Genomic DNA, 20,605 nt, shown 5'->3' on the forward strand with positions numbered 1-20,605 from the left:
TGTCTTCGGGTCAGTGCAGAACTGCTGATGATTTGGGTCAGTGCTAATGCCCAATTATCCAGTCATATATATATCATTGTCGGAAATGCAAATCGTTACTTAACATTTGAAGCAATTGAAGATTAAGCTTATGGCATTTTCATATATCAATATCACTTGACTATAAGATGTTGTGTTTTTCTTCTTCTTTTCTCTAATGAAGGAATTATATATTATGATAACAGTGACATTTATCTGTACCCTATAAAATCCCTCCAAATATTTTTATACTTACATGGCGCCACAAGATTCAAAACATTGATTTTTTCTTCCAACTACTCATAACATAATATGAGACTAAGTCTAAGAAATTAAATAATACTTGCATCAACACAATAATCTCAAATCCAATTTACCAGTATTTATGTTAAGATTGTCACTGTACTAACGTATACTGTGTTACGTTGCTACTCATTTCTTTATAATAAAAATAAATAAATAAAGTTAAATCTAGTTTAGTCAGATTAAGTAGTACTAATTCAATAGAGTTTTCTTTATTCGAATAATAACTCAATTACAACTATAACAACTTATAAATGTCCAAAAAAGTTACTCCAAGCTACAATTATAATAATTAATGACAATAACTCTAATTAATTAAAGTATACCAAATATTTTTTATACAGAGATAAAGTCAAATTAGTACTGTATTATTAGTAACCGTCAAACTTATATCATCTTTAACTCTCCAAGTGTAAACACTATAGGTCTGGTCTCATCATTAGTACTGTATTATTAGTAACAGTCGAACTTATACCATCTCTAACTTTCTAAGTGTAAACATTATGAACGGGGTCTCATCAGCACTAATATTGTAAAATCTTTAATTATTGTAATTGTTGCGCCAAATATAAATACTCCATCCATCTTTTATACATGCAATTATAAGTATGTCTGTCAAGGTATTTATAAATGAATATAATTAATCTTAAATGAGACAAGAATGAATAATCTCTAGTACAACATTGTTTAATGTTTAACATAAGTGTTGTAGACCAACCTAGCCTCTTAACTCTCATACCCCCTACTACATATATTGTTGTGTTTCCTCACAGTGTAATACTAGAACTAGTCTAACGCCATAAATTAGCAAACCAGCAAGAGCACATGGGCGGGACGTCACCGGATGATGCAACTTCCGGCAAGTGTTTCTCCGGCATCCTAAGCCGGATTCTATGCAGCAGGAGTCTCCCAACCCATCCTTCCGATCAACTACCCGACCAGGACGCCGAGGCCTTCTTTCACCGCCGGCAAGAATCCTCTGTAAATTCTGATCATAATCAGGGCAATAATGGCAGAAATCCGGGCGTAGTAGCAAGACTGATGGGCCTGGAATCCATGCCGGATTTAATGGTTTCGAAAGGCCGGCCGTTCGGGTCGTTTCTCCGGAGCAGATCAGTGAACTTCATCGATTTCTTGCCTCAGATTGGGCTTTCAGGGGAAGCCCAACACAGGAGAGTCCGAACTTCCATGTCGTTCCGAGAAGCTATTGGGTTCGATAAAGAAAAACACGATTTCCTCGTACTGTGTTTCGATTCGCGAGATGAGACCAGAAAAGAGGAAATGCCGCCGCAAAAACATCATGTCGTGAGTTTTCCAGAAGTGAAGCTCAAGAAGGCGGAGAAGACGAGTCTTGTGAAGAAGAAGAAGTCAACTGAGAGGTTAACGGAGGCGCCGTCAAAGAGGAGTGTTGAAGTCAGCGTTCCAGGTAGGAGGAGGAATCCTAATAACGTTGTTGATGTTAACAGAAAAGAGAGTTTAGGTTTGAAGGAGAAAAGGGCAGTGAAGAAACCAGTAGATTCCAGGAGAGTTTCCATAGAACCAAATCCTGCTACTCCTAGGAAGAAGAAGAAGAAGAGCAGATATGTAGGGAACAATAGAATCCAGCCTGAATATGCCTCAATTCTTGATCATCCTAAAAGTTCCCCAGCAAAGTCAGGTAACAAATTCATTCAAATCCTTTTTTTTTTAATCTTAATTTCTTAAAAAACCAAGTGCCAAAATACAAACACTAAACTTATCACTTCTGTATAATTGAATCACCGAACTTAAAATCTGTACGATTAAACTATAACCAAGCAACTGAGTCATTTTTTATAATTTTTGTATTCAGAATCACCTTTTCTTCTGTAATACTAGTTGGGATAAATGACTAAAATGTATTCAACTTAAATAGTTAAATTGCATAAAAAGAAATAATAAAAATATCTCAATCTCACATATTTTTTTTATTTGATGATTCGACTGCACACTTTTTTAAGTTCAATAATCCAATTGCACAAAAACAATAATTTCTCTATCTTATTTTTGGCATTCTTTGCAGCAGAGAATTCTGGGAAACTGCAAAAATCTTCAAAGAAAGAACATCTCAAGCCCAGGAACGCAGTTCAGAAGCATATGAGAACGGCTGACAAGGCGTTCATCATCAACGACCAGGCGCCGAAAACAGTGGTAGAAAACGTTTGCAGAGCGAGGAAACAAGAAACAGCTGGCTCTGACGAGAAAACGTTATTAGAAATCTGCAGATTGGCGGAAGAAAACGCGAGCGAGTATTGGTGGGTAGGTGGTGGTGGAGGGTTACAGTTGGAGGATTCAGAGGAGATATGCATGCATTTTGGGCAACAAATTTTGGATGTTCTTCTGAACGATGTTGTCGGTGAACTTGTGATAATGCACAAAAAATCAAGAATTTGACGTTGTAACTAATAGAATTTTATTATATATGTGTACAATGTGTGAAATACGTACCTAGTCCTTGAAATCTGGGCAGAATTTTAAATAGCAAAACTGGCAGAGTGTGAAAGGTGTTCCTCTTGATCTCTGGCAATTACTTGTAATGGTAGTAGTGTTAAGAATGATAGTGAGAAGAAAGAGTTCAATGAATATTTCTGTTTCCTATCAAGAAATGTTATTGTTTTTTAGCCTGCAGGCCAAAACACATTGGCACAATTCTTTTGTATAATATATAATTCATGATGGTTGGAATTTTATATAGTTAGCTGTTTGCCCAACGTACCTACTTTTATATATTAAGTACTTGGCCAAGATATATAAATATGGTAGATAATGAGCAAATTTTATGGAAATAAATGTACTAAGTACCAAAAAGAGATAGATAAAAGATAGTGGTGCAATCTTACTAAGGGTGTTCACGCGAACTTTTAAGTACGAGAGTCATATTTATCATTTTGCTCCCTCAGCTTCTTAGTAGAAAAGTCCTCTTCAAAAAGGCAAAGTGTTTTGCATAGTGGAGCCCTAGGTATACATGGGAAGAAAATGATGGAAAAGACTAAAGAATGATAGGGGGACATATCTAACAGACGCTACCTATTATATCAAGACTTTCCTCAATAGTTAAAATTTTGGTGTGATTTTTAAGGAATTTTTGTAAATTTAATTAGGAAAGAGAAAATGAGGTGGAAGAAAAAATAAATAAAAAGAAGAATAAAACAAAATATAAACCTGAAAAGAAAAAAACTAAAATAATGAATTTACGTGCCTGCCTGGGCGTGAGGACTGCACCTCACGCGTGCGTGAGGGCCGTCCTTTCTCATGCTGGGGCCCACTAAAACCTTCAAAACCTCCTCATTTGCAGTAAATACCATTTTCCTCTCTCCCTCACCATGTCAAAAAGCTCATTAAAACTTGTGCAAAATTGACTAATGGGGAGGGCCTAAGAATAATATTATACATACTCTTATTTTTTACTTTTAGATTTCGTGTCATATTCTGATTCATCTAGAAAAATTGGTGAATTACAATTTTATTATTTTCTTTCTCTTCTATAAATCAAGTCATGACACATGACAGGAGTTTTACTCAATAGGAGTACATATGTGATTTTCCATATACTATTTAAATTGTGTTATGCTTGGAGGGTTCACTTGCCCAAACTATTGTTACCTATCTTACCAATTCGGCCTTCTTCTGCGCTTGGACTCATCATCACAATAAAGAACAATCCCTACTTAAAAAAAAAAAACTAAAAAAAAACTTTTATTAATTTATAATATCATATGAATAAAAATATAGAGACCTTAACTATGTGGGGTTGTTCCACAGCCTTATTTCTTTATACTCTCACATGCTTTAATACCAATTTTCATGATCCAAGGTTTAGCACTACGTTAAAAGTTATTGCTAACAGCGAAAGCACAACTATATTTCCTCATACATACTCCCGTAGCGGTCAACATCACTTTTCGATAACAGGATGCTAGACTCGACCTTTCAAGCCGCTACCCAACACTTAGAATCCAGGATATAATAAACCTGAATTATCAAAAACAAATAAATAAAATAAACCATTGGAAATCGCTGAAGGAAAAAATTAAAGTTGATTCCTCCTTTTGCATACTTGTCAGATCAGAGAGTTGTTCTGGCTTCTCACTTTTTCTTGGGTCTCCTCATCCTCCTCCTCCATGGATTTACTGTATTTATAAATGTAGAAAAATTGGTTGGTTTTAGGGATGATAGCGACTTGCAGCCAACTTCTAAAAAAAATACATATATCTCTCGTCTTTTTCAGCCTTTTTTCTTTTGTCCATTTTTCTCACTTTGGTCTTATGCTCTTTTATTACAAGTACTTAATATTGGCATTTGTCTGGAGTCCGTAATTAATAATTATTCTATTCAGATTGGAGGTTTCCTAGTCAAGTCATATAGCTTAATTGGAACATGAATTATATTGAGAAACTTAAACCGTTGAGGTTAGAGGTTTATAATATATAGTAAAATAAAATTACAAGATAAAGTTATATGGTTGAACTTGAATATAGTGTAAATTGTTCGATTAAATTTTGAGCATAAATCATTGTCATTATTTTTTGAATAATTCATGGACAATGTTACTATTTATTAATCATTACCATTACTTTGAGGCTAAATTATTACTATAATTTAAGTTACCGTATGTCCGTATACAATACATGCGCGCACACACAATGTGGGCATGTTCAAATAAGAACAACCCTTTTCTGTAAAAGTGAAGATTGATCTCAACTACCAATGATGGTTCATCACTGATTGAGAATTTTAATAAAAATAACACATGGTCAATTTTATACTTATTGTAAAATTTCAAGTTAGCAATATTTATAAAAATAACTCACCTTTTTCCTATTAGTTTTTAACTAAGCTTAACTATTGATGTACTTAGATGGATGGATAAGATCAATCATCACTTTCTACGTAGTAACATATTATCATCTGAACTCTTCAATTCCCTATACATAAATTAAACTTGGATGATACTACAAGATTTAAAGTGGTGGGGTTTACCTTTAGCATTGGCTCTTGCAATAATGTTGTTGAAGCAGAGTTGAATTCTGTGAAATCCTCAAGGATATGATCCTCCTATTTGTGTGGAATGATGGATATATGTTAAATTATGTTAGGGGTGAATTAAGACTTATATGAAGTTTTAAAGACTTTTAAATTAGAATGCAATTTGGAATTGTTGGTGAATTGAATTATGTGACTAGAGTTATTATATATTAGGGATGTCAACGGGGCGGAGTGGGGGCGGGGGACATACCCCCATCCCCGCCCCGATTTTTTTCTCCATTCCCCGTCCCCGTCCCCATCCCCGCTGGGGAAGGGAAAAATCCCCCATCCCCATCCCCATGGAGATTATTCGGGGACGGAGAATCCCCACCCCGTTTATAAGTTATAAAAAATTTAAAAATTAAACATTAAAAATATTTAAATAAATAGCGCGTATATGTTTATCTCCAATTTAAAGTAGTTTTTAATATTTTGCAATAAAACATGTTACCTAAATATGCATTTCATAAGCATGACGTACAATGACAATAATACTTCTAAAATTATATATATTATACACAAAGTAATACATATGTGTGTGTTGTGTGGCTATACATACATACATACATACATATACATATATATATATATATATATATATATATATATTTCGGGGACGGGACGGGGCGGGGAGAGTACTCCCCATCCTCGCCGGGGAATTCAAAATTACCCCCATCCCCATCTCCGATCCCCTATTTTTGTCCCCATCCCCTCCCCCGTAGGGGCGGAGAATCGGGTTCCCCGTCGGGTACGAGTACAATTGACATCCCTATTATATATGCTCCAATGTCATTTTATTATTCCCATAGATCCTGTTCCTAGAGCCACAGCATAGGTTAATCGCAAGTCACACAATTAACACATCGATCATACCTTAATCTTCATGTACGTACAAGGGATCCAATCTACACCTTCCATTATTTTGAGTCTTTTTCCTATCGATGTTTTCAGTAGGATTCAAACCCTCACAGTCGTCTTCCGTCATGACATCAAGTCAGGTGACGAACTACTACGTTAAGTCCTGGGCTACAAGGTCCTTTTATTAATTTGCTGGATGAATGTAATCGTGTAGGAATGTTGTGAAGTGACAATGGGAGGTTTGATTTGTGCATATATGGATTCTGAGAACAAAATAAAGTAGGTGAATTTTCTATCCATCCTCTACTAGAACTCCAACTGATATTGTAGGACGACTACATAGGTGTTTGTCCATCGAGAATGAAATGCACTTGTAATACTTGATTTTTTTTAATCCTCTTTCCTTATGGCTAATCAGTGACTATAACAATTTAATTGGATTATGGTTCAGAGTTTCAGACCCATTCCATTACTCAACCCTAGCCTAACCCATTTACATGGGTTTGGGCTGCCCATATATTATTTGTGGGCTGGATCAGATTGTCAACTAATCTACTTAACAATCTTGCAAATCATGCTTATCCAATTATTTGATCTCAGTGGTGAACATTTTAGTATTCAAAAAAAAAAAAAAAACCACAGCCATGTGATCAAAGTACCCAACTACCGGCACCGAAAGGGGTGGTGTAGTAAGTAAACCATGATTCTCGCACTTAAGGCCACATATTCAACTCTTGTCAATATCTTCGTGGTTGAACCCGTCACACAAATTTTCTTAGTACAATTTACCTCTCAAATATGATTTGCGTGTTATTACACATAAGCGAGGATAGCCAATATAAACCCTCAATTAATAATTGAGAGTTTCCCTTATCACCCGAAGTGCCCAAATACCTTGGATAGTCATTTAGGAAAATATCAAAAATTGCATACTAACATTCAAAGAAGAAGTTTTACCTTCTACAAAAAATACCTTGTGTAAATGCATTGTCTTTATTTTTAAAATGTTTACCTCATTACTCAAAATATCCCTTAAATAATAATTTAAAATAGTAAATACATATTATATATAATCAAAATTTGTGGTACCAATCAATATCGGTGTCAATAGTACAAAATACAACAATACATACTATAAGTATTGTATTTATTGGCCCACACGAGTTTAGTTTATTAGTTCAGTAGGTAATATTTAGAAGAAAAAACTAAAGTTCGAATCTCGGTAATAACAGTGTGAAAATTATGCCTAAAGTGGACACATTCTTTGTGTGCATCAATATTTAGCCTTTTCTACTGAGTCATGAACCATAACGAAATTTTCTATTTACCATTAGTAATAATGGAAAAACTCCAGGGTCGAAAGTAAAAATTGGCCAATGCGGATGTTGGTTGGCTTGACGGTGGTAAAACGTCTTAACTAACCCACTCATCAATTTCTCAAATTTTATGTTGGAATTGATTTCCATCTCATCTCCTCACCGACCCCCAATCCCCAACAACCTCCGAATCCCAAACAAAGTCGGTTGACCAGACCATGAAAACCATTGATACCATGCCACACTGTTCAACGCAACAGGTGGAGAAGCCATCAAACCAGAACACATGGCATGCAACGTTTTAAAAAAATTAAACCAAAACGGTAAAGTGAACATCATAAAAGTCTTACCTCAAGACTTAGTTTAATTTATTGCATGTAATCATGCATGAGTCTAGAAGGGAGTTGTCTTTAGTCAAACCAACGTTATTTTACATTACCTACAATCGATGCACGGAATATTAGTTTGAATGAAATTAAAGTCGATCTGTCAAATGTATTTAATTAAGTAGTTGAAGGTATTGTGTATGCGTTAAATCTGTTTTTATGATAAACTATATGTACGTATGTTTACGTAGTCACGTGATGATCAGAACTTGTTTAAATTAATTCCCAGGTTATTCATAAAGTCTAGTATTTAACAATGTTGTCAAACAATATTTAAGTGCTAATGCCCTGTCTTTTATCATCAAAATTCAAAATGCTAAGTATATAACAATTAAACAGTAAACTACCAATAATTTTAGCATGACAGACTAATATTTAAACCTCAAATATTAAAGTTAGTACATATACCTCTTCTTCTTCTTCTTCTTTTTTTTTTTTTTTTTTAAATAATTACATATATCTAATTTAATCTTTAATTATAATGTCATTTTCAAATTTATCGTTGAACAAATAATTTGACAACATTCTTTGAACTGATAAGTTGGGTTACAATTTCATATTTAATCATCCACGAAAATCTAACAATGACAAGCTATATATTAATGAAATGGGTACATTTCCATCTTAATTTTAGATCCTCATGTAACAATATTTGATTGGATCATTTTATATATGATTAATAAGTAGTTTTTTTTTTAACAATGAGTGGGACGGATTATTCACAATAACTAATAAATAAAAATAATTGTATTCTCATGTCATCGAGAGGAAAATAACGTTATTAATTTAATGAAATTTACCTCCAATTTCTCTGTTATTTAAAAAAAAAAATTAGGAGTCCAACTTCAAATTTATTTTAGTTGTCAGAAACACAAACCACATAATCCTATTAATATAATTTTTTTAAAAAAAAATATTAGTTTAATAGAGTTTAGTGGTCTAATATAATATTAATGTATCTAGTCACTAACTTGTGGAGTACGTTAGATTATAATTTGGGTGGAGGAAGAGAAATAAGAAGTAAACAAAGCAATATATTACTAGTTTTGATCAATGTTACATATGAACAAAATAACCAAATGCACTACTATACTGATAACTCATCAACTCAAGATAATAACACACAAATTAAATTTATTTTTACCCTACAATAATCTAAAAACCAAAAGTTCATTCTCTATAATAAACAAGTACTGAATTCTTGTACGCAAAGTACATGACATATGCAGCACATAACGGAAGCAACAATATAATAAATAAACACACGCATTATATACAGTACAAAAGGAAGAAACAGAGTATCTTTGGAAAAATTTTCAAACGTTGTTAGACATTAGTCACATTACATAAAATTAAAACAAAAATAAAACAAAACAAAGACGAGGAAAAAACCAGCCAAGTCATGGACGTAGCTTTGACAAACCCAATACCCTTGTCCTCGAAATTCTGATGCTGACCTGTGTAGGGCTAAAGCAGCAAATTCAAGATCTATCGATGTCAGCACGAATTATTTCATTAATTTAATATATAATTGTTTTAAATTAATTAATTAATTAATGTGGGTATAATTAATATTTTTTAAAAATGTGTCGTGATTTGGCAACTGGCTTAGTTTAGCCCTACCGGTCCGGTCCCTATGTCTCATCTTCATCGTTTTTGTCAAAGGAGTTGCGGGCGGGCTAAGGGAAAGCGAAATATATGACGATTCAAATTATATTCCAAGGGGTCAATACTCCGCGTTTCCATTCCTTTTCTTTTTTAATTTTTTTTTAAAGTTCTTTTGTTGTTTTGTCTTTGATTTTACTCTCACTCCATGCTTACTGTATTGTGTGTTACATTGTATGGAGTATGTGATTGTCGGGTTCATCTAATAAAAATCAATTAAGTCACCGGTCTAAAAGTATATCATAATTGCGTAATATAGATTGGACGATATCAGCCGCCTAGAGTCAAGATTAAAACGCCTAATCGAATACCTAATTTTTGACGAGTCAATCATTATTTTAATTAAAACACGAATAGTATGACTTCCCATCCTAAATTTATATATCTAAACAGTTGTGGTGATTATTAGTATGGATTTTAAAATATAATTTTGATGCAATGGTTTGAATCTTTGCACCCAAAAAAAAATAAAAAAAAAAGATAAAAACTTCATCCAAAGCAAGCAGGACTCGCACTTGATCCTAACGTCTTTCTATAATGTAATTTTGAGTTTTATATTAGATAACTAAACATTGGCATATATCAATACTTATTATAAGGAACCCGACAGGTCAGATGAAGATCCGCAAGACCGTCTCAAAAGAGTTTTTGCCATAAAATTAATACCAAAACTTAAAACTTAATAAACATTAAAGACTTTTCAACAAAGATAGGTAAAGTGATTGCAGTTCATGTTTAGTACATGCACAATGCATCTTATTATATTGAATTCAACTACATCTTATCCTAGATACGTGCTCCATATATATTAGGTAAAGATCCAATTCTTTTGTGTATGAAGAGTTAATCCATAAGTTTAAGAAAACATAATTTGGAGTAATATTAATAAATAAATAAAATAGAGCATATGCACTACCTTCCTTCCTTCACTATAAATAATTGTGTACGTGGATTGCCAAAAATTGCTTCGATAAATTCAGACACTACATGAAGGACACGTAGCGATACCAATTGTATGTCAAGATCAAATATTATATACTATACTAAAAGTTATAGTTAGTAGCGAATGTTCTATTTTAGTTTTTATACTTACATAACATTCAGTGTCATATTTTGATAGTACTAAACTTGGCCTTCCAAGCTTTCGCACAATTAACTCTAAAAATACAACTACCTTAAAACTCTCCAACAACATTAGTGGGTGTATCAGAACTTAATCCATTGTGCTATTATTCTTGTATGATGTTGATTAAAATAATTTAAAAAATGATATATATATATATATATATATATATATATATATATACACACTCTAAGTAGTTATATATATCTAACCTTTTTTTTTGTATGAATACTATTGTGCAAACTTAGTTGAGTAAACATACGAGTTTGTGACCTCATAGTTGTTCTTATAACTATCTTTTTAGGTTTCTAATCTATTTACCTATTACTTACCACCAATTTGTCCAAAATACATGAAAATGTTTTTAGGCTGGGTTATTTTTCAATTAGTCGGATGTTACTTGAATTGAATTTTGATCGATTAATTTTTTTTAGAACTCATAAAATTGAATACAAATTCATAGTAATATTGTTTACTAAAATCATTAAAACATTTGACATGTCCAATACATAACATTGATATTTCAAAATCTATCTATTAAAACAATATATTGTGACATCAACTTTTACATATATATAAATTCAGCTTTCAATATAACATTCATTAATCATACATTAAATATATAAAATAATGTTATAATTCTTGTGGCAATAATAATAATAATAATAATAATAAGTAAAATTTGTTATCATTTCCTTAATCCTTATATTTTATGAATTAAAAACTTTTATTTAGTTGAACCTTTAAAATATTTAAATTTATATTTTTATTCATAAAGATATGTCAGGCTAGCTAGGTTTGATGACCTTGTAGTCAAGTGGCATGTAGTGACTCTCCCAAATATGTACTACATTTATAATAATATTAGCATTGCAAATATTATAAAAAAAAATAAAGAGCAAATATAAAATTGGCCAGCTAGAATTAAAATATATAAGCATTCAAAATACTTTTTGATGGGATATCAATATATGGATCTCGGGTCTAACTTGGAGGCATTATCGCTAAAGTAAGGTATGAGAGCCAAAGCAATCAACAGTAACGATCAAGGTGCGAGAATTAATCCAAACAATTACTACTAGTTGTTGTATCCGTTATTAGCCTAGTGTGCGTGTGTGTGATATAGTTCCCGTGCGGTTGACCTTCTTAGGTCCAGCTATGCGGCTGCTTAGGCGCGTAATTTTTCTTCTTAAGGTGTTTGAATTGGTTTGTATGCTTATGCTGCGGTGCGTCAGTGTTGAAACTTAATGTGCGCCGTTTTAAAATCTTAGGTGTGTGGTTTGTGTACTTAAGGTATGTCGACCTAAAGCTTTAGGTGCGCGTGATTTGTGTTCTTAAGGTGCTTTGTTTGGATGTGTGCTTAAGGTGCATTGTTTGTGTCTTAAGATGCGCCATTTTAATGTTTAAGGTGCGTAACCGCACAACCGCACATGAATCCTTCCCTGCACCTGAACTCATCGCTATATATATATACACACACAGAGCAATTGTAACAAGTGGTGACACACTCTAAATTTGTACTAAATACAATCATTTCGTTACTCTTAATAAAGTTCAGAAGTTAGTTATCCATCTATACTAGTCACATACATTTGAATAATTCACATAAACATTTTGGTAGTTTTACATTTTTCAACTTTATTGTCTTTTTATATCTGTCTTCCTCATCCAATCAAACAAGAAAGAATTTTGTTAATTAGCTTCTTAGGTCACATGTTATTATTATGCTACAAATGTCAATAATTTGTAATGAGACGTATGTATTAGTCTTTGAAATGTTACGTTGCAGAGACTATTAGCTCCATTATTTCTTGAAATTATTATTTTCTAGAAATTTGATTGACATTTGAAGCTAGTATATATAAGCAATATTAGACAAGAGAAGAAATAGACAATTATTCATCCAAGTAGCTAGTAAACAATTTAATAATTTTGTGCTTAATAATTATTTTAATATCTTTTGAATATATAACCATTAATCCAAGTAGCTAGAGAACAATATATTGTTTTTTTAATATATAAATTAAAGTTTCGGTCCATTGTATGGGTACAACTCTTAACACAACTAGCTAGTAAACAATATATATATATATATATATATATATATATATATATAGACAAGAGATGAATCATTAAGGCAAATTCAAATTAAAGAAATATATTGATTGCATATAAACTCAATACGCACTTGAGTATAATTCTTTCTTTGCTTGTCTTCTTTCTCTTATGTCTCTTATTGTAATTGCATGCATGCATACTCTTTTACATCTCTAATAACTTTGTAAATTTCCTTAAGATACCAACTCGATTAAGGCAACACTTTTGCTGGAAAATTGTTAATTTATAAAAAAAACTTTTAATGTATATAGATACTACATTAATCGAATAAAAGATCTTGTATATATATGCTAACATCACCAGCATATGATAACTATGAGTAAGCCTTTATAAGTTCAACTCTGATCTAAACCCTTAAACATATAAGCCTCTTGCCTTGTTAGAAATATTACAATTTTTATGGTGCTTATGTATGTATAGTATTAAGAAATTAGAATACTCAAAAATCCTTAGGTAATTTTTTGTTTAAAGAAAATTTATAAAGGCTAAAAATAGAATGCCCAAATAGTAAAAATTCATTGCGCCATTCAATTGGTAGAGACATATATACATACAATCAACAAACTAAATTAAAAGAGAGGGGGTTATTACTACTTGGTCGACTTAATTAAATAAAAGTGAATGCGCAAATATATTCTCATAAGAGGTTTCTCATCTTTAAAGTAAAGCTCTCAGAAGACTATTAAATACATCTAAAGAGATAATATATTGTAGAGTTATCTACTTATCTCTAAAGAAAAAATCTAGCAACAAAAGATATATATATATATATAAAGGCTATACTAGATGATACAATTGTTAAACTTCATGAACTTATTGTATGGAAAGACATTTAGTCATCAAATTAAAAGAGAAAATGGTAAAATAAAAGATATGTTTCAATGAAAAATATTGTGATACAAAAAGGGATCTACTATGGTATAGTTAAAACAACATAAAAGACTTTAAATCAAGATTAAAAAGTATAGGTCAAATCTCATAAGAGACAGAGAAGATGCAATGTATATTCTTCTCTAACTCTTAGAAGATATCAGTCGGAGTCATATGAGGAACAAAAGAGTATGTTTTCGAAGGAACTAATGAGAAAATTTACATCTCTGATCTTTTGAACCAAAAATAAATAAATAAATAAATAAATAGAAGAAGAAGAAGAAGAAAAAAAAAAAAGAGCGGTTAAACACTACTATAAGCAATGATACATCAAAATTTTGACATAGATGAAAAAGGCTGCATTATGAGCAACTAAAATTTCTAGGAAAAAGTCATCAACTTAAAAGTAAGGAGAAAGATTATTTTACAATACAACATAAAATTTGAAAACATCTAGGGACACAACAATTGACCTATGAAGAAATCCCAACGGGTAAATTCAAAAAAATTTGAATTTAGAAATGAAGATATTGAACTTCATAAATGTAAATAGGGACTCATTCAAACTCATATAGGTAACAAAAAAGACTAGACTGGCAACAAATTTGGCAATCTACAAGCAATCACTTGAGCTTCAATGCAAAACTCAAAAACCAAATTAAAACAAATTTTGCAATGTACAAGCAATTGTGTATAATAATTTTCATTACAATATATATATCGAGATTATCAATAAGTACAACAAATATGTAATGCACGCATATGCATGTTTGGAGAGTACCAATAATTGTAAACAATCATTGTACGTGCCTCAAATTCAATTCTAGTGTGACAATATATGCACAATCCATAAAATTTCGGACCAATAATTGTTCTCATAAACAAGGATAACATTTCCCAGTTTCATTGGCACATAAAAGAAGAAGCTAATAATAGTAAACATACAAAATGCTACCATTTCAGCAAAGTATTAAATTCAAAATCGTACAATGACAAAAGATACACACCAATATAATAAATTAAAAGTTGTAATACAAATTATCATATAACTTGTTAAGTAAAATAATAAAGCTGAAACCTATATACAATACACATAACACTAACAACTAATTGACATAATGAGAAATATTTTTCATCAAAACAATAATATAATTATACTGATTTTTTGTATCATTGATTGTTCAACGTAAATGAGCTGAGAGACTACCCTACCAAAAACGAGTTTTACCATTAGAAGTAGTAAATTAAATACACAATTTTATTTTTATTTTTACAGTGAATTATAACTAGTATTCAGCATTAAACAGGTGGGGCATGACACCATATGTGTTCAATCCACAAAATGTTGGAAATTGACTGCCGGTAATTTTATCCTTTCCTTAGCAATGGGGAAAGTTAGAATATTGTGCAGGTAAAAAACAGAAAGTGACCACCACCTATGATTCCTAATAATAAATTTTCATAGTGTGTAGGATGAATCTAGATATAATCTCATTATTAGTGTCCACCACCTAATAATGTACAATGCAGTGGGAGTGATTACTATACCCATTTTAACATCGTCAAATTGACCCTTTCTCATAATCATACAATATACAGACCTGTCATCTTACACCATATATGCATCATATTGTGTTTTTTTACAGTATTTAGAGAAGTTGACAAAAGTTTCAAGATATTTCTTCTAATAACCCATGCATCAACATTCTTCAATCAATGTCTAGATAATTCAAAGTGTATTCTACTCTAGTAAATGTTGTATGAATTATGTTATTTTCTCCTCCTAAATGTAATTCTTGACGAACACCAATGAATTGCAATTGTCATATCATGGATTAGGGTTCACATTGCATTGTAAACCCTGATACAAAAATTCGGTACGTTAGTTAATACATTCTATACCTATGGTTAACAATTTTTGTACATATAAACAAATAACTTGATATTTGCGATAGCTACAACTACAAAAAGGTCAACTGCAAATACAGAATGTACTGTATCAACTACAGACACAAAATTTGAAAGTTATTTTTGGACAAAGTCTATAATGTAAGGTAGACCCTGATCCATGGTATAATTTGCCAATGAATTGGCAGACCCCATATATTAAAAAAAAAAAAGTCTATTTATAATCAAATAGGGAAAAATTCAATCAGATAGTGATGAAAAAAAATTAAGAGAGGTTTATAGCATAATTCAAGCTGTAATTTATGAGTTTAGAATGTAGTTTGGATTCTAATAATCCATTATATGTATTAAAAAAAAAAAAAGGTTGTAATTTATGATGATAATGAGATAGAAGAGCACTAGGAAGGGAAATTTGTCTTCAAAGATCTTGGTTGAAAAATGGGCAATCATTACATACATACAGAATATGAAAACAACCTGGCACCACAAAAGGGTCTACCATCTTAGATGTTCCGACACAATACAAATTTGACCGCCCATGCATTTACGCGGATATATGGATCAACCACAAACTAACACCAAATTTTGAACCATAATATCACATAATTATTAAATGAACAACACGCACAAAACACCAAAAACCCACATAATAAACACAGCTACGCCCATGAAGCTAACCCATATGTTGATTATTTTAAAATTTGAATGGTTCAAGTATTGAACCTCCTTGCATGCATGGTTAATGCCTTATACACGTAAGATATATATATATGGATAAAAATAAATAAATACCCAAAATTTATTTGAAGATAATAAATTGATAATACAGCAATTTTGAATATATAAAGATAAGGGGAAAGGAAATTTTGATTAATTTTTAGTCTAATAAGCTAACTTGCAATGCAAGACAAGTCTTGAAGGACATAGTATAGAAGAACATGATGAGTTCGTTCGATCTGTTTAATGTTAGATGAGAAAGGCGACACATGAAAAACAAAGGAACACTTTCCTTGATCAAATGTTGAAGAGTTTGGAGACAAACCTCTGAAAGGCTAAGCCTTTTCTTCTCCGATGAATTGCCGCCGCAATCTAATGCCCCTTTTTGGTTCCGCCATGGATGAAAACCCCTATAAGTCTTCTCTTCGAAGCTTATTCAAGAGCGCGGTGATGAGCGTATCTCTCTTCTCCGCCCTGGCCTCCTCCCTCGCCCTCCTCTGCTCCTCCCTCTCCCTCCACCGCCTCTCCATCATCACCCGCTCGTTCTCCAGCGCCTCCATCGTCCGCCGCCACTCCATCTCCTTTACCCGCCGCTCCTCCTCCCGCGCCTCCACCGCCTTCATCCACTGCGCCTCCATTTGCATCTGCTGCTTCATAAATTCCTCCAAAATCTCCCTCAAACTATTCGCTACGCCGCTCCCACTCCCTCCGCCGCCTTTCACCTTCCTCTTCTTCCGCCCGCTCTTCGCCTCCCCCTCGCTCTCCTCGTTCTCCTCCTCCTCGTCCGACGACAGCGCCATTGCCGCCTTCTTCTTCGACCCGCCCGTGCTGCTCCCGCCCTCCGCCTCCATCCACAGCATTCTTTGCATCCTTGCATTGAATATCGTTTGCAGCTCGTTGTAATATGGAAACTGCTGTCTCATCCCTTCCGGCTCCATCGTTTCACATCCCTGCAATACACAAAAATGAACCTTAATTAATTAACAAATTAACAGCTTTTTTAATACTAATGACTCTGTTACAATATAGTATCTGTTCATAACAGTTTAAGACAACAAATAAACCAACAGAAATCGACTAATATTAATTAATTATCATTAAGTGTAATATATAAGGGTTTGAATCTTCATACCTAATTAAGCATATAGCGTAGTTGACCAATGTTTTCTTCCTTAAAAAAACCTACCCAAAGACCCATTCTTTTTTCTTTTGAAAGCAAAACAATTATAATTTCTTGATGAATAAGATTCTGGGGGCAAACCAGTCTACTAGACTGAGAGCCAACTGCTTTTGTCAAAGCATGAGCAAGTTGGTTTGTTGATTCATTTTTTCTTTATAATTTAATGGTTTATTAGATATGGAGTACTTAGATATATATCTATGGATTCGAATCTAAATATAGAAATGGATACAAACCTTGTAACGAGTGACGAGGTTTTTCCACTTGCACTTGCACTGCTCGGCGCTTCGATTGTAACCCTTTTCCTTCATCTTGGAGGCGATGATCTCCCAGAGGAGCTTATTACGTTTGGTCTGCATGAAGGTCGGATCCAGCTCGGCCCGGATGATCAAGAAATCCCTCGTTTCTTGAATACTCCATTGAGGAAACCTATCACCCACCCCACTCCCGCCGCCGACGCTAGCGTCTACACTCACGGCGCCGCCATACTGGAGATGCGAAACCTGGGGGTGCAACTGATGAGGATGGTGATGAGGAGGATGATGACCCTCCATATCTACGTGCTCGATATATACGGCGTTTCAACCAGTTTGGTTGGTCGAAAGAAGACGAAAGATCGAGGAAATGCGCGAAGAGAAAGGAAAGTGAGGGATCGAAAAGAATTGGGGGGAGAGAAAGGGGAAGGGTTTTATATGGTGGGGTGGTGTGAAACTGAGGGTAGGTGTGAAAATGTCAAAGCGAAAAAGAAACCAAATTTTTTATGAAAGGCAGAAGAGAATCGAAGAGAGAGAGATGAGACGGCGGTTTGCGTGTTAAGGAATCGGAATAGAAAGAAAGAAAGGTCTCAAGATGAAAGATCGTCTTTTTCTTCTTCTCAGGAGGAAACAGCCATTCTCCCAGTCACATCTCATCTCCCTACGCGTTAACTCATTTCTCTCTCTCTCTCTCTCTCCTCAATTTTTTAAAAATTATTTGTTATTATTATCTCGGAAAAAGTTTTTCGTTAAAAATTTTCACACTTATTCATATTGCGTTCTCCCCGCGTCACCATGACGATTCCGTTACACGGATGAGGCCTGTTTGGAAATTTTGGGATTCTTAATATACCTTGGATTATAACTTAATAAGAATTATTACAAAGAATTCCCATTTTGGCAAATTATACCGCAATCATTATACTATAAATTATGGTAGGTCCACCTTATAAAATAAACCACTTGAATAAGATTCATTTTTAGATATATTATCAAATTAAATTGACTTTCAGAGTTTCAATACATTAAAATAAACTGTGTGTATATTAAAAACAAACATTTACTTATGGTTCACATTGTAATGTGAACCATGGTCTATAGCACAATTTGTCATTATTACTATGAAATACAAGTTTATTTTTAGTACTATGTAGATTTATTTTTAGTATATTGAAATTTTATTTTTAGATAGTGGACTAAAAACGAATGTGTATTAAAATATAATTACATGTAAATATGTAATATAGTAAAAATAAACGTGCTATATAATAAAAATTCAATAAATTATGGTCCATGGTATAATGATTGTTAGTTTGTTACGGACTAAAGAGTACGAAGAACTACGGAAATTTTCAAAAAAATAAAAAATAAAAACCCGATATTATAATTACGAATATTAAATGCACCATAAATTTTTGAAGTACCTGATTTTAAAGTCATTAAGTTTTTCTTTTCATTAAAAAGAGAGGTGATTATATTGTTGGGAATAGCATTTACTTATTACCCATCTAATTTTCTAAATATATTTATTATTTATATAATAATTTAAACGGTTCATTTATATTAAAAAAAAAAATTATCTACCATAAGCATTATTTCTAGTACAAAAAATGAATTGATTATCATTCTCAACTAGAAGCATTATTCACATTGTACATTGGTACTCTATATCTATTTTATTCAACATATATTACTTTTTAAATTATTATATTTATAATAAAAAATTCTTTATTTTTAATTAACAAAAGCTATCTAATTTTCTATATCAATCTAAACCCCTAAATTTAATTACAACTTTTTTTAGTACTATTGACTCTTTTACAATATAGTATAGGCTCGAACCCGGTCACCCCCTCTTATGTGGGGTATAAGTGGGTGCCACTAGACCACAAGCTTTTTGACAATTACTTTATTTACTATTAGAAACAATTGCAACATATCTGGACTAGTGACTGCACCAATGTTATATAAGTCCGATATATCTGGACCATTGAATACCTGAGATCAATAACTTTAGCTTAGATCTAGCCAATTGTGCACTTCATTTGCACAGTTGGCCAGATTTAGGCTATTGATCTCAAACATTCAATGACACAGATTTATCCACACAGACTCATATAATAACCAGATGTATGTATGCATGTACGTACGTACGTACGTATATATGTACTTACGTACGTACGACGTATGTATGCACGTATGTACATATGTATGTACGTACTAACTAGGTATGTATGTACGCACGTACATATGTATGTATGTATATAGGTTTTTTCAAATAAAAGCAAATCCCTCAGCTTCTATAAAAAGTGACGACTGGTTTCAATAACACATCATGTTCATCAATGGTTTAGAATTTTAGTAAGAAAGAAAAATATGAGGTCAATTTAATAATTATTGCAAACTTTCAAGTTTGCAATATTTATAAAACTAACTCAACACTTTTTTATGTATCTTTAAGCAACGTAACCATCTACCGTTGATCTTTCCAAATGGATGGATCATATCAGCACTCACTATTTACTAACGAGCTGAGGTTTATCTGAAGTTATTTTTAATTCAATTTTTCATAATATTAAGTTTTGTATTAGTATAAAAAATTATATATTTAGAAACTACATTAAAAGTACTATTAAACACACAAAAGATAAATAAATTTTAAAAATAAGTAAAAAAGTAATAAAGGAAATAAATAAAGAAGAAAGAATTAATTTGATCAATGAATAGTAAGTAGGACAGACGATAAAATAAGATATCTGAATTTATATATATATATATATATATATATATATATATATATATATATATATATATATATATATATATATATATATATATATATATAT

The 20,605-nt window shown here is 32.3% G+C and overlaps 2 protein-coding genes across 3 annotated transcripts; one reads left to right on the forward strand and one right to left on the reverse strand.

Moving 5' to 3' along the window:
- The first annotated feature begins 1,007 nt into the window (after positions 1-1,007).
- Positions 1,008-3,033, forward strand: LOC116006234. 2 transcript variants are annotated; one of them, XM_031246533.1, is made up of 2 exons: positions 1,008-1,978; positions 2,366-3,033. In XM_031246533.1, the coding sequence occupies exons 1-2, from the start codon at positions 1,147-1,149 to the stop codon at positions 2,731-2,733; spliced, it is 1,200 nt and encodes a 399-aa protein (XP_031102393.1). In that variant the 5' UTR covers positions 1,008-1,146; the 3' UTR covers positions 2,734-3,033. The 2 variants fall into 2 exon arrangements, with proteins under 2 accessions (XP_031102393.1, XP_031102391.1); XM_031246531.1 differs by having other exon boundaries at positions 1,012-1,978; positions 2,363-3,033.
- Positions 3,034-16,389: 13,356 nt separating this feature from the next.
- On the reverse strand, positions 16,390-18,346 carry LOC116006367 (trihelix transcription factor GT-3b-like). Its single transcript, XM_031246706.1, has 2 exons — positions 17,742-18,346; positions 16,390-17,275 (listed from the first exon to the last, which is right to left on the reverse strand). Exons 1-2 carry the CDS (start codon positions 18,057-18,059, stop codon positions 16,736-16,738), a joined length of 858 nt encoding a protein of 285 aa, XP_031102566.1. The 5' UTR covers positions 18,060-18,346; the 3' UTR covers positions 16,390-16,735.
- Positions 18,347-20,605: the final 2,259 nt, after the last annotated feature.

This window comes from Ipomoea triloba, chromosome 15 (genome assembly GCF_003576645.1).
Source record: "Ipomoea triloba cultivar NCNSP0323 chromosome 15, ASM357664v1".
NCBI classification, from domain to species: Eukaryota; Viridiplantae; Streptophyta; class Magnoliopsida; order Solanales; family Convolvulaceae; genus Ipomoea; species Ipomoea triloba.